The 14,810-nt window shown below is 41.7% G+C and overlaps 1 protein-coding gene across 2 annotated transcripts in view; it reads right to left on the minus strand.

Moving 5' to 3' along the window:
* LOC134538804 (transmembrane protein 164) overlaps nucleotides 1-7,055 on the minus strand; it is a 71,230-nt gene extending 64,175 nt beyond the window's left edge. Inside the window, exons 1-2 of one of the 2 annotated variants that reach the window (XM_063380306.1) lie at nucleotides 6,407-7,025; nucleotides 5,178-5,264 (exon numbers count right to left, since the gene is read on the minus strand). In XM_063380306.1, coding sequence (XP_063236376.1) covers nucleotides 5,178-5,264; nucleotides 6,407-6,718 — 399 coding nt within the window. In that variant the 5' untranslated portion in view covers nucleotides 6,719-7,025. Of the gene's footprint in view, nucleotides 1-5,177; nucleotides 5,265-6,406 lie in introns of both variants that reach the window. The other variant, XM_063380307.1, reaches the window with a different exon arrangement.
* Nucleotides 7,056-14,810: the final 7,755 nt, after the last annotated feature.

The following is a 14,810-nucleotide window of genomic DNA, read 5'->3' on the forward strand; positions in this document are numbered from 1 at the left end:
CACACTGCAAAAAAAAAAAATTTGCCAAGGGTTGATATTTGGGTTTAGATGCACAGTAGGGACAACCGATTTTTAAAATATTTATTAACCTTCTATTGCATCACAAAATCCAAAAATACAAAATTTACACGTTCTTATACATGGGAAATCACTGGATTGGCAATGCAATTTTAAAAATAGAGGAAGCCGTGTAAATGTACAGGCATTGTAATTAACCTATAAACTGTAATATCTAAGAAACCAGTGTAAATTTATCAATGCTATTTTCAGGGTCAAACAAGGAACATCTGTAGTACTAAAAAACACCATTTTCAGGGTTTTATTATTTTATTCAGGGAAAAGCTGCGATTTAAGAATTTACCTTACGGGGTTAGATTTTTGTATGCACCACAGATTCTTGTAAAAATAAAGGTTTTATATGTTTACATCATAAACATTAATAAAATGTATTTAACACAAAATAACAAAATTTATTCCAAATTAATGTAGCTGTTACAAGTTTGACGTCGTACCTCCTCTTTATTAAACAAAAAACCCGGGTCACAATCCTGTCCGCGGCGCAACACTCCAGCCATGGCCCTGGTAATGCCCCCACTCGTCACCATGCTAGCGACTCTTCGTGAGACCACGGGCATCCCTCTCTCCAACTTCCAACCTTTCCGCTAGCGACTCTTCGTGAGACCGCGGGCTTCCTTCTCTCTCTCATTCTACCTCTCTCTACCCACCCATCCGCTAGCGACTCTTCGTGAGACCGCGGGCATCCCTCTCTCCAACTTCCAACCTTTCCGCTAGCGACTCTTCGTGAGACCGCGGGCTTCCTTCTCTCTCTCATTCTAACTCTCTCTACCCACCCATCCGCTAGCGACTCTTCGTGAGACCGCGGGCATCCCTCTCTCCAACTTCCAACCTTTCCGCTAGCGACTCTTCGTGAGACCGCGGGCTTCCTTCTCTCTCTCATTCTACCTCTCTCTACCCACCCATCCGCTAGCGACTCTTCGTGAGACCGCGGGCTTCCTTCTCTCTCTCATTCTAACTCTCTCTACCCACCCATCCGCTAGCGACTCTTCGTGAGACCGCGGGCATCCCTCTCTCCAACTTCCAACCTTTCCGCTAGCGACTCTTAGTGAGACCGCGGGCTTCCTTCTCTCTCTCATTCTACCTCTCTCTACCCACCCATCCGCTAGCGACTCTTCGTGAGACCGCGGGCATCCCTCTCTCCAACTTCCAACCTTTCCGCTAGCGACTCTTCGTGAGACCGCGGGCTTCCTTCTCTCTCTCATTCTAACTCTCTCTACCCACCCATCCGCTAGCGACTCTTCGTGAGACCGCGGGCATCCCTCTCTCCAACTTCCAACCTTTCCGCTAGCGACTCTTCGTGAGACCGCGGGCATCCCTCTCTCCAACTTCCAACCTTTCCGCTAGCGACTCTTCGTGAGACCGCGGGCAATCCTCTGCTAGCGACTCTTCGTGAGACCGCGGGCATCCCTCTCTCCAACTTCCAACCTTTCCGCTAGCGACTCTTCGTGAGACCGCGGGCAATCCTCTGCTAGCGACTCTTCGTGAGACCGCGGGCATCCCTCTCTCCAACTTCCAACCTTTCCGCTAGCGACTCTTCGTGAGACCGCGGGCATCCCTCTCTTCTACTCCCAATCTTCCTGCTAGCTACTCCTTGTCAGCACATCCTCGGTCAGCTGCACTGGGCCGAACGGTCCACTCCTGCCTCAGAGTGTGAGGCTGCTCTACCCAAGAGCTGGCGCCGGGCAAACAACACAACAACTGAACGACCGAGCGACGTCCACCCCGTCTCCACATCTTCACCAGAGACGAGGCCACGACAAGTTTTATCAATATTTGTTAGGAAGCTAACCTGAAATTATACCTACACAGGATTCTACAGCATTTTATATGTTAAAACTGTTAAGTACTGGATATATTGCAATGTTCTTTTGCAGAATCATTATAAAAATGTCAAGCATTAAAAGAGAATATCTGGATTTTTTACTTGCCAATTTTCCACGGCACCCTTAAAAAACTTTATTACCTATTACTGCCATATTAAGCTAACACAACCTAATCAACAGTGCACAAATTAAAGTCATCATCATCACCTGCTTCCAGCGTGTGGCCGGGTCAGTAAAGTAAAATGCCTCCTTCATCTGTTCCTCTACCATTCCTCATCCTTCACTTTAATCCAATCTTATCCTCTCTCCTGCACTCCTTTAACTATCTGCTCTTCCCACCTCCTTCTTGGTCTTCCTTGGGGGTCTTCTTCCTGTGTACTTCAATTCCATCATTTTCCTAGGCAGCATTTCTTTTCCCATTTTCTGCACATGTCCATACCATCTCATTCTTGCTTTTTTCAATGATCTCATTCAACTCATGTACTCCTGCTCTTGCTTGTACCATCTCGTTCCTGATTTTGTCCCGCCTCGTAAACCCCAACGTACTCCTCATTAACTTCATTCCTATTGCTCTGATCTTCCCAGCATATCTCTTGTCAACAGTCCAAGTCTCTGCTCCATATGTGAATATGGGCACATAGTAGTTGTACAACACGTGTTTGCATTTTAATGGCGCCTCCCTTTTCCATACCAAATCTCTCACACACCGGTAGAATGCAACACCTTCTTGCCTTCGCCTTACAATTTCCTCCTTGTTTTCGCTACCTCCCTCCAATACACTTCCTAGATACTTGGAGGTTTCCACCTGTTTAAACCTGTCAGAACCACTTTGTCATCACTCTTTCTGCTCTCTCACTGCTTCTGTTTCCCTTGTATACTCATCACTCTACTTAATAATTCTTCTTTAGTTCCAGCTTCTTCCCATAGCTTGTCAAACTCACTGTCTTTTCACACTGACGAATGCTTTCTCCACATCCAGGAACAGCATTACTTGATCTTTGCCAATTTCATGTCTTTTCTCCATCAATTGTCAAATGGCAAAAATAAAGTCTATAGTAGACCTCCCTTATCTTAACCCATGCTGCTCCTCACGCCATTTTCTTGTCATACCCTTCCTTATCTTCTTTTCCGAGATCTTCTCATACACCTTGACACATTGGCACATCAGAGTGATACCCCTTATACATACTGTAGTTCTTACATCTTTTTTCTGAAACACTGGCACAATTTAACGTACATTATTTTTAAAATACAATTTTAAGTACACATTTTAAATGTAGTTAACTGAACCGAAACCAATATTCTCAAGATTGAACGGTATTTATAACGTAGATGACCTAACCACTCACTAAAATGGTAAACTTTAAAGGAAGTACTATGCACTTTTAGAGAACAATTGAAAACATTTATTAAATTTTTTAAGGGAAATTTACTCTGCTACAGAATTACAATTTTAACTTTTGAGTTAATGGATATGGTTTCGAGGTCTCGCCACTATGAAGCAAAACGCAAGTAGAAATTTTACATAAATCACACCATGGTAGTGTTTCTTCATATTCTACAATGAGCATTTCTTCCAGTACTCGCCAGTGATGTGTGAAAATCTAACATCCGTAACAAGCAAATAAATTCATGTGTTCCATTGTTTCAAATAAACTTTTAATACGAAACTCAGACATGAAATTTAAAGTAGAATTCTTTAAAATAATGCCGAGCGTGATAAATAAATACACGTAAATTGTGTTTTCAACTGAATTTCTGGACGTAAATCACATGTAATTCCGCACCCGCTGGTAGAATTCGCTACCGGAGAAGCTACGTCAACTATTAAATCATTCATTTTCAGAATACAAGGTTAAACTATGTAATGATACTGCTCCCATAAAAGCGAAAAGAACTTGGTAAAATACTGCCCATCTGGTCAAAATTCATTAATCATTTAATACCATAAAGTTTATGCATACATTAAATGACAATAAATTATAAAATTAAGTATTTAAGGATAGTTACGTACTATTATAAGGACTATTTTATAATACCTATGTGAATTCATGAATACCTAATCATTTCCTAATGAACATTATTTATTTTATTTTACGTATAAAATAATCCAATGGACTGAACTATGTTATAAAATATATTAGAGCAATAAGATAAAAAAATTAAATGAATATACATTTTATTATATTATAAATATATATATATATAAATAATTTTAATTATATATTTGCTTAAAAGACAATTTGTATAATTCAGTAATGTTAATAAAATAAAGTTATAAGAAAACATAATACAACTTCAAAAATACCTTTATTTATTAGCCAAGAAAATTGTGATTCGATGAACATGGTGTCAAAGTTTTTTAACATTTTGTTTATTCTGTAAAGCATTACGAACATGCTACTATCTTTCATGTATTTTTCAAACTGAAAGTTTGAAAAGTCCAAGAGATCCCGGCTTTGGATTTGATTTACGACAAAGAATTTTGTTAAAATACTTGTTAAAATTCATGAAACAGTTAATACTATGAATTTTTCACACACATTAAGTTATACTTCTACTAACCTGAAATATTAACCTGAAACATTTTCAAACACATTTTATAAAACTAATTATGTCTATATGTTTGTTTATTTCTTTTTGCTTAAATGACTGAAATCAGTCTGTAAATACTTCCTACAAACAAACTTATTAAGCCGATTCAATACTATTATTATAATATAATATAGGCTACACGGTTTGTCCATAAAATACTGAGACTAGGTCTCGTAAAAAGAGTTTATTGATCCGATCGGTACATATTGTTAGAATTCTTCAAAATAGTTTCCATGGGTGTCGATACACTGTTGCCAACACGATTCCCACACTACAAAGACTCCCTGGAAGTAAGCTGTCATAATCTCTTTCCGAGACACTGTGACAGCCCATTCGATGGCGGGAACATCTTCGAAACTATGACCTTTCATTATGCTCTCGAGTTTTGGGAACAGGAAAAAATTTTGCGGGCTGACATCCGGGTTGCACGGTGGCTACGGCAAGGTTGCAACCTTTATCCGGGCCAGGTAAGGCACTCACAACAAAGGCGGTGTAGGCTGGAGCATTGTCGTGGTAGAGCATCCAGCAATCTGCCAACTCCAGTCATTTCCATTTGACAACTGAGCAGGCGCGCAAGGACTTCTTTGTAGAAAATCGGCGTTGACTGTTTGTCCCGGAGGTACAAATTCTTTGACAAACCATCCCACACTTGTCAAAAATGACAAAGAACATTGTCTTTACCTTGGACTTCACAATTCTCGCTTTCTTGGGTCGTAGGGAGTTTGAGGTGTCCCACTCCGAACTTTGGCGCTTGGTTCCGGGGTTGTACTGGAACACCCATGATTCATCACCTGTTACTACGTTTTCTGGAAAGTCCGGTTCACTTTCCAAATGCTCCAACATCTCACGGAAAACATCAACTTGTTTTTGTTCACGACACTTTTGGCACCAATTTCGCACAAACCTTCCGCATGATAAAATTTTCTGAAATAATTTTGTAGACTGTTGTTTTACTCAAGTTTTGGTCTTTGGCGATTAATCTTACGCTAAAACAACAATCGGAGTCCAGGAGATTTTTTTTTACTTTGGCCACATTTTCGTCCAAACCACTCGTTGAAGGGCATCCAGATTGCTCCATGTCTTCAACTGTCTCCCGTCCATTCTTGAACTCACAGGAAATACTGGGCCCTTGACAGGGAGTCATCTTTGTAAGCCTCCTTAACCAAAGCAAATGTATAGGGAGCAGTTTTGCCCAGCCGAAAGTGAAATTTAATTGTGTATCGCTGCAACAGCGAATGCTCCATTTTGAACGTTTTCTGCCGTGGCAAAACTCAAACACAGCTTGTGCGCCACACGTGATCCTCACTGTGTCAAAACTAGAACGTGAATGCCACCAGGTTCATCGCTTAGTTTAGACCCCCCACCACAAATACCCCCGCTGGGGACCGCCCTCCGTACGATTGGAGCACCGTGGAGTGGCCAGTATTATTACTTTACGGACAAACCCTGCATTATGTTAAAAAAAAAAGTAAAAAAAAATTCCCAGTGCCGAGATTTGGGCCAAATATTTTTTAATTAACAAACGCTCATTCTAACACTAAGCTATCGGGACAATTTAAGTTTAGCAAAGGGATTATGTATTATCAATAGTATAATGTTAATTTACTAAAGCTTTTTAAACTTGAGATAACTTTTATTATGACTACTTTTTAGTTTGCCAAAATTATTCCAGGGTAGTTTTACTATAGTAAAGTTTCATTTGGCACTCCAATACTTTTGGTATGTAGGTACCAGTTTTTTTTTTTATAAATGGGTTTACATTGCTACACGTGAATCTGTCATCTTTTCATAGACTTCAGTTATATTTTTCAATAACTCCTACCAAATACAGTCTACCGTTTACACATCAAAAAATAAGAGCTAGGAGACAATGCAATTTAAAATCAGACCATGCTGCAAAAATGTCTCACCTGCACTGCAGTGGTGACATGGCAAGGATTCAACAAATAGATCACAGTTTGGGAGGCCAACTTGAAACCAATCTCTATGCCCCAAATGATGCACACGAGAACCAGCACTAAGTTCCCCCGTCGTTTAGGCTGATAAAAATCATCCTTAGGAATGGATAGGCTCTTGAAGCCCCACGATATCAGGACTAGCGCAAAAATAACAACTACTACAGTCTCCACTATACGCCTGCGAGCAGACAGAAATGAGGCGCATTCGACCCCCCCATTTCCTGGAACGGATGAGTCTACGCCACTATAGGCCCATTCGAACATTGCTATTCCTAAACCACGATATGTTTACTCGAAACAAATATGAATTAAACTGCACGTTTCTATTAGACTTAGGTAATAAAGCGGTAGGTAATCTAGTAAACACTATAAAATTCCTCTGAACTAAACAATCAATGTTAATTACTTTGGTTTAAATTGAATACATCAGAAAAATGAGAACACCGCACTCAAAATCTACTAGCAGAATATTTTCCTAACACGCATTACAGTTACATAAATCCTACAATTTCGGCAAGCCGGTACGGCATTTGACGCAAACATCGACAGTTGTTCAGTTGTGAACTGTGAAGTAACAAACGACTCCGGTCAAAACATATACTATACTACCAATCTCTTCAATCTAAATACGGTTTGAAAAACGTATTGTAAAAATATAATTCACTTCTACCTTTAAATATATACAATTTAAATAGTGAAACTTGTTATGTAATAAACTTTTAAAATTTCTTGTATAATAAACATATTTACTATTTTTTCACATTTACCATTTTAGCCTCACCACAGGTTGAGGAGATTAGTGTGATCAATTCATTTGTTTTCATGTAATCAAGTCTTTCGTTTGCGAATTTGAAATTGCAATATTATATATAATTATGTTAAACCCTACAGTACTTTTGGTTTTAAATTGTATACAAAGGCTTAATATTTATCTCTTATGTGTTCCAAAAGATAAAGTAGCGAATAAGCACTACATTATTGGGATACAACAGTAACATAACTCACGGGCCATATTCTAGGCCATGTCCAAACCTAATCCCAATTAAGGAACAGAAATTGGGCTATTTTAATAAATGGCATCATGTGCGAAGCTAGAAACTGGTTTCAAAAATTCTAGCAGATGCTTCGCAACCATGGAATGGCCGACACCTCTGAATGGTCGATTGCTGCCAGGGTGGCAATCGACTATTACAGTAAAAGTACTTGCATTTGTGTTTTCCATTATTTATTTATTTATTTATTTATTTGGTTGCCTCATCCTGTTTTCTCCAGTACATACTAGAAGGGAGTTGTCAATATACAAAATACAAACAAAAAATTAAAACATATAGACAAACACAAATCTTAAATACAAAACATAACCACACTCCTGGATACTACAATCTTTGGCTGTATCCGAATACTGGCCTAATGGATCCCTTAGCTAAGGGATCCACTAAAAGTGCATCGTAGTGGACGCGGCCATCTTTGTGTTGAATCCGAATTCTCACAAGGGATGCCGATGCATCCCTTCACGCATCCACTAATTCGAGATTTCTAGGGATGCGACACTCGCATCCACTAACGCGTCCCTACATCCATTAGCTTCGGAATCGGGTTTTATTTTGTTTGTGTATAATATTACTTCAGATTTTCAGCATAAGATTTGTTTAAAACATTATAAGCGAAAGTGATAACTTAAACAGAAACAAATTAAGACGTTAATAAATATAATAAAAATACGAATTTAAACTTAAAGGATAATTCAAAACTCATAAGTATTTTTAAAGATTACAATTTATAAAATGTATTTTAATTGGATCGCTAAAATGTATAACATACACGTTACATCATTTTTTAAATGGTAGGTATTTATTATTTACGTTTTGCTGAATATTCGTAGATATCCCTACACAAAATGGCTGCGTAAACATTAGTACGACTGAGAATAAACAGGTGGTGCTAGCAGTAAAAGTATTCGGATACTATCCATCCATTAGAAATGCGTCCTCTACATTGTGGCTGCATTTGCTAAGGGATGTAGGGATGTGTGTGCTAAGGACGCATCCCTATGTATTCGGATACAGCCATAGTCTTGGCAATATTATTTAGGTTGCTGATACATCCTAACCACCATACTTGCTGAAATACAAAAACCAACATATTAATATGCTTATACCCTAAGGTATTCTTCAGTCGGCAGTCGTCTCTCGGGGCGTGCGCATCTCTCTCGTGGGCTGTTGGCTGGGAGTTCCCTGCGCCCTATTGGGTAACCGAAGGCTGGCAGTGCGTGTTGGTTTTGTGTGCGTGCTGGGGGCGGCCTAGCAGCGCCAACTGCTACCGACCGCGTCCCGCGGGTGGCGGATACGGGAGCCCAGCCCGAGAGTTGCAATCTCGCTGGGGTGGCTGTGAATAACCAATAGCAGTCCGCGGACCAATGGCCGGCCTGTGGAGTCGTTATCACGGCTGTCGGGGTGAAAGGTAGCCTGAATGTAGCTCGGCGCGCGGCAGAAAGCAGCTTCGTCGGCGAAGGCCCGCAGGGGAGCTCGATGTGCCCTGGATGCGAAGTGTAGACGAACTGCGGGCTGGAACTTGCGGAGCTGTGGACTGCCGCGCGCGCAACGGAACTGAACAGCATCGGAATTCTGAAGGAAGAGATGGCGGCGCCTTTAAGTTGGGGCCCTGTTGGAGCCAGTGGTAGCCTGGGCGACGCGACCTTCAACCGACCCGGGAATTTGGGGGGCAAGAGGGTCCGACTCGCAAGATACTTCATTCGCCTGAACGACTTACCCCCACCCTGGCTTGAAAGGTCGTTGGCTGTTGACTGGAAGAAGGAAGATGAAGATGGCGCAATGTCAGGCTGCCTTTCGCTCCGAGAGCCAGCAGTTCGAGCCGGTTTACTGGCTCGTCTGCCCACTTCTTTCTTAACTGTGGCTGCCTGGGCAGCTGTGGCTGGGCTGATGTGAAGTCGCCCGCCCCTGGGGGCGCATGCGCCCCTGGCTAATAATAACCCAGGAGCTCCCAACTTTAAATGCGGGCCGCAAGGCCCAAGCACCCAACTCCACCAAGGTTGATTTTTCAGCCCCTCCAACTCTTCTTACCTGGACCCTTCTTCCTCTTGTCCAGTAGTTACCTGCTTGCTTAATGCATGTTAATTGATCCCCGCATGAACCGGCCCAGGGTTTTCCCTGTGTCTATGCAGGTTTTACCTGGGTCACACTTAGCTAGCTTTTAAGCTAGGCGACCAATGGGGCGTCAGTCATGGCGCCAATTGCAGCCATGGCTGGCCAGTAAACCCCAATAAGCACATGATGCACGCGCCCTTGTCCTGCATGGTTAAAAACCCGCATGGTAGAGTTTATAGGCTTCGGCCTGAGACACACTTAGGTCCTCCCCTAACCTGGACCCTCCCCTACACACTTAGAATTAACTTAGGCTAGGAAAAAAAAAATTGTATTCTTCAACTGAATAAAAGGATTTTTTTACCAAATATTTCTTTAGTTCTTGTTTAAACCTATTTAAATGGACAATTTCCTTAATTTCAGTTGGTAATTTATTAATTAGTTTGATACTACTGTAGTAGGGTCCTTGTGAAAATAGTTTTGTTCTATGTGTGATTAAATGTAAATCACATCTATTTCTAGTTTGATAACTGTGTATATTACCATTTGATATTACTGTGGAGTTATGCATTGTGTAAAGTATAGTATGAAAAATGTACAGGCAAGGAAAAGTCATATAATTTAATTGTTTAAACAATGGTTTGCAGTGAGTCCTTTGTGTCTTACCATTTATTATTCTAACTATCTTTTTTTGAATTTTAAACACTTTTTTGAACAGTGATGCGTTTCCCCAAAAAATAATTCCATATGTTAATATAGACTGTACATTTGCAAAGTATTGACGCCGACCGCCAATGCTCCTCTGTCGCATAGACAGCTATGCCTTGACGCCGTCCCCGTTGCCTAATCTGAATTTACGTAAATTTAAGCTGGTAAGTTAATTTTGAATCTCAAGGGGGGGTTCCTGGCCTCGTGGCGGTAGGCAGGGATGCGGCGACAAAGGACTCCCCGGGCTGTTATGGCCTCCCAGGACGCCTTATTAATGAAACACACGAGTTCCTTTGGTGATTTATTACGGAGTACACTCTACAGGTCACACGTTCAAGTGACTGGCCGCTTCACCGTCGACCTAAGCTCCGCGCACCTGGACCTGCTAGGGTCACTGCGAGAGTATACGGACGTGGCGTGACGAGTGAGGACGAACGTTCCCACGACTTAATTAAGGGAACACATGACACTAAATTACTGTGGTTAGTCCGCACAAGAGAATGATTGGCTTATTAAAACACGTTACACTAAGTTACTGCGATTAGTCCCGCACAGGAGAATAAGCCACTTATTAAAACACGTTACACTGAATTACTGCGATTAGTCCCGCACAGGAGAATATGCATGAGCGGATAGTCCGCGGGGTGGCGATGGCCACGTTAAGCTGGGTACGGACACGGTGGAATCTGAAGCGATATCACACACGTGGCCGTGGCACGTCCCAGGTGAATACTCGTCCGAAAGTTTTGGTCGCGTTCGGCGCAGTGCCGCCCTGCGTGGGCAAAGAACTATGTCCCGTGGTGGGACGTGAAAGCGTGAGGCGCAGGTGCCACGACGGGTCACCTAATTGCAAACGTAAAATATAAAAATCCCTGATGGGATACACATGTTATTAAAAGACCGCGCGTGACTGCTAACGGCCGATTTGGGCCGACCGGGGAGCTGATATAAAACGTTTGGACTATATTTACCTATTGCAGTTATATGGCGTTGGTGCAAAAATTGAAGGCTCCCCGTGCGTGGGCTGCCGGCCCGGGCGAGTGCTGGATGGCGACTGACTAACCTCCCTGGCCGCCGGGGCCAGGGAGGGGGAAAATTCCGCGGGAAAACTGCGGAGCGCGGGAAGGTGACTTCGGCCAGTTTTGTGAATTATACCCTTTTAACATATGATCATTTAATTAACATTAATTATTGAATGGTTTAGATTTCTTAGTTTTTGTTTATATTATGAAATGCTTGAGAAACAATACCCTTGCGCAGTGCCACACCCGGCCGGGCGCTTTGCACACGTAGGAGGCCGTGACTGACGTCACGCCGTTCGGGGCACTGCACTACGTTGCGCGCGCGGGCGCGTTCGGGGCGCGGCACTTATCAGGTGTTGAGGACACATAACGGCCTGTGCTCTCAGAGGGAGCACTGACGGCGGCGTCAGCCTCATCAACGTCTCGTAAAAACGTGTGCACCGAACGCGCTCGTGCGCGCAGCAAAGTGTAGTGCGTGCGACGAGGCGAACGCCATGCAACGAGTGCTACGCCGGTGGAAGGATCCGGCCGGGTGTGGCATATCCCTCCGCCGCACTACAACAAATTATTTTTATTATGTTTTCCACAGGTTTTTATTTAACATTATTTTTCATTAATTAATAATTCAGTCTTTGCAAAATCATGTTTCACTGTGCGATTTGTCCCGAACCTGGCCGGTTCAGTTTCCCGCGAAATTCACACGTTTCCGCGGGAGGGCTGGCGGGGGAGGGGGGTCGCGCGCGGCGACACCGTGAGTGTCCTTCGAGAGCTCAACCAGGCCGGCAGCCTAGGCGCAACGCGGAACCTTCAACTTTTGCTTTCGCCGACATGTAGTTTTCAACAGTGTAATTTCTTTTCAACCTTTCACGTACAGTTCCGCGGTCGGCCTAATTTTACCATGAGGTACTTAACTTAATTAAATTAGTGCTCCGAGATGAGTGTTCTACGTCATACGTAAGTACTGTGGGGAGTTTATGTGAATTTACGTCGGCGCTTCACGCCCCAACCAACGCGTGCCATCGAACTTTATAACGAGTCAGTCCCTGGGACACACCTAGACACCACGTAGAGTCGCCGGAGACACGGGCCTACGTGCTGCTAGCCCAGTTTACTAAGAGCTAGGTAATAGTGTAGTGTATTGTTCGTCAAGATATTGTGTGCCATGTCAGAGTGTATTTTGTAACTTTCGCATCACGTGTACAAGTCCGCCCCTCACGCGCATTAAAATCGTGAGCCGCCACTGAGGAAGTGAGCTGCCCATGTGACTAGTCGCGTCGGGCAAACCGTTACGGCCAGAACGGGCAGCACCATGTATTGGGCTGTGCTGTATTAAATTCACCAACTACACTTTGTGTTATTCTTCAGGCGTCCCGAGTGGCCATAACAGCTCGGGGGGCCCTACTGCGTTAACCCCTACCTCTAGCCACAAGGCCGAACCTTCCCTGAGATCACGAACACGAACAAAATCACGTCTAAATAGTCAGAGGTAGCGGGGACGGCGTCAGTATAATGCCATTACAACTTCTAAAGAGCAGATTTTTTTGATAGTATGTATAACATAGCACATTGAACACAATTTTTTGTATATGGCATTTATATGTATATGCCAATTTAAATTTTTATCTATCTTTAGCCCTAAAAATTTAATATGGTCAGTCATGTTAATTTGTTTACCATTTACAGTAGCAAAATCATGTTTACTGGCTAGACTATTTACTCTTGTAAATTGTAATATAGTGGATTTTGATAAATTTAGTACTAGTTTATTTTTTATAAACCAATTATTTGCTTCCTCTAGTATAGAATTTACTTTAGTTATTAGTTATTTTTTATTTTCTGCTATTGCCAATATATTTGTGTCATCTGCAAACATGATAGCGTTTCCATTTATTACTGATGTAGGAAGGTCATTTATAAAAATTATAAATAATATGGGACCTAAGATCGAGCCTTGCGGTACCTGCTCCTATTAAAATAGTCATAGGTTTTGATATAGCATTTGCATATGTACCTTTATCATCACATTGACATATTAATGTTACTTGTTTCCGATATTATAGATATGATTTAAATAATTTTAAATGTTTATCTTTTATGCCATAACTCTCAAGTTTTTTTAATAGTAAATAGTGGTCCACACAGTCAAATGCTTTGGAAATATCTGCAAATATGCCCATAATATGGTTTTTCTTATCAATAGCTTTTAAAATATTTCCTATGAATTTGTAAACTGCTTGTTCTGTAGATTTCCCTTTTTGGAACCCAAATTGACTCTAAGATATAATTATATTTTTATCTAGATATAATATAAGTTGTTTTGAGATAATTTTTTCAAATATTTTTGAAAAAGATGATAGAAGTGCTATTGGTCTGTAATTGTTCATATCAGTTATTGCACCTTTTTTATATACAGGAATTATTTTTGTCCATTTAAGTCTGTCTGGGAAAACACCTTCAGTTAAGCACAGATTGAATATATCAATCAATTAATGCTAGACATTATTTTATTACAAAAATCAATGTAACAAAATGCAACAACTTTATTGCATTCGCGTCACTACGGTACGTCCAAAACATGGCTTGACCTAACCCACTGTACACAGCATGTTTGCGAACGAAGCTGCCCTGTTTGGCACTCTGCGAACCAGGAATTGGTAGTTCATCATCACACCTTAGCTGCATGTGTCACTCCTTGGAGCCCTACAACCATTGTCTCCTGTTTTAATCTCATTAATAGAGTACATTTTTTACAAATCATTTTCAATTGGGTTCATGTCGGCCTGAACTCACCAACAGATTCATATGTAATTGTATGTACCCTCGTAGGGATTTTCCTTTGTATTATGTAATTTTTGTTTAGTCGGGGTGCGGTTTATGCCCCAGAATTTAAGCCATGAACATTTTAAATCAGACGACTTTGCTATTTCGACCACACAGGGCTGTCATGTAAGGCGATGCATGGTAATATTCTAGTTTTATTAAGACAGCCCAAGGACTTTGCGGCCTGCTCTCTTAGCATCCATGTAGCTTTCAATTAATTTAGGAATATATGGCAATAGTTATTCTGTATTGTACATCATTTTTGTACCATGCAAGGGTTGTTGCTGCCAGTATGTTAGGGTATCAGTATGTATTTAGTGTCTATGTACTTCCGGGTAGTGAGCCACTGTAATGACCTCCGTGTGCCCACATGTTTTTTTATTTTTTAGTGTTTAGTTATGTTCGCAGTTCTATGTGATTATGCCGCTACTTGTAAATGTATGTTACAGCAACTAATTCCCTGTTTTTTTTTTTTTAGTTATGCTATGTTTGTACATATAACTTCCCTCATCTAGTGAATGTGGTGGACCAGGAGCACATGCATTATAAATGTCGTGATTACGGCTGTGCGCCCCTATGGATGGTGTCGTCGCCTGGCCGACTAGCCCCTGAATGATGGTATTTTGCCGGCTACTCAGTGTTCGGTAGAGAGGGGTTCGGGCCGCGTGGCCAAGGGACTTAGTCACCAGGATAGCAATTGACACA

Source organism: Bacillus rossius, chromosome 14 (genome assembly GCF_032445375.1).
Source record: "Bacillus rossius redtenbacheri isolate Brsri chromosome 14, Brsri_v3, whole genome shotgun sequence".
Classification (NCBI taxonomy): Eukaryota; Metazoa; Arthropoda; class Insecta; order Phasmatodea; family Bacillidae; genus Bacillus; species Bacillus rossius.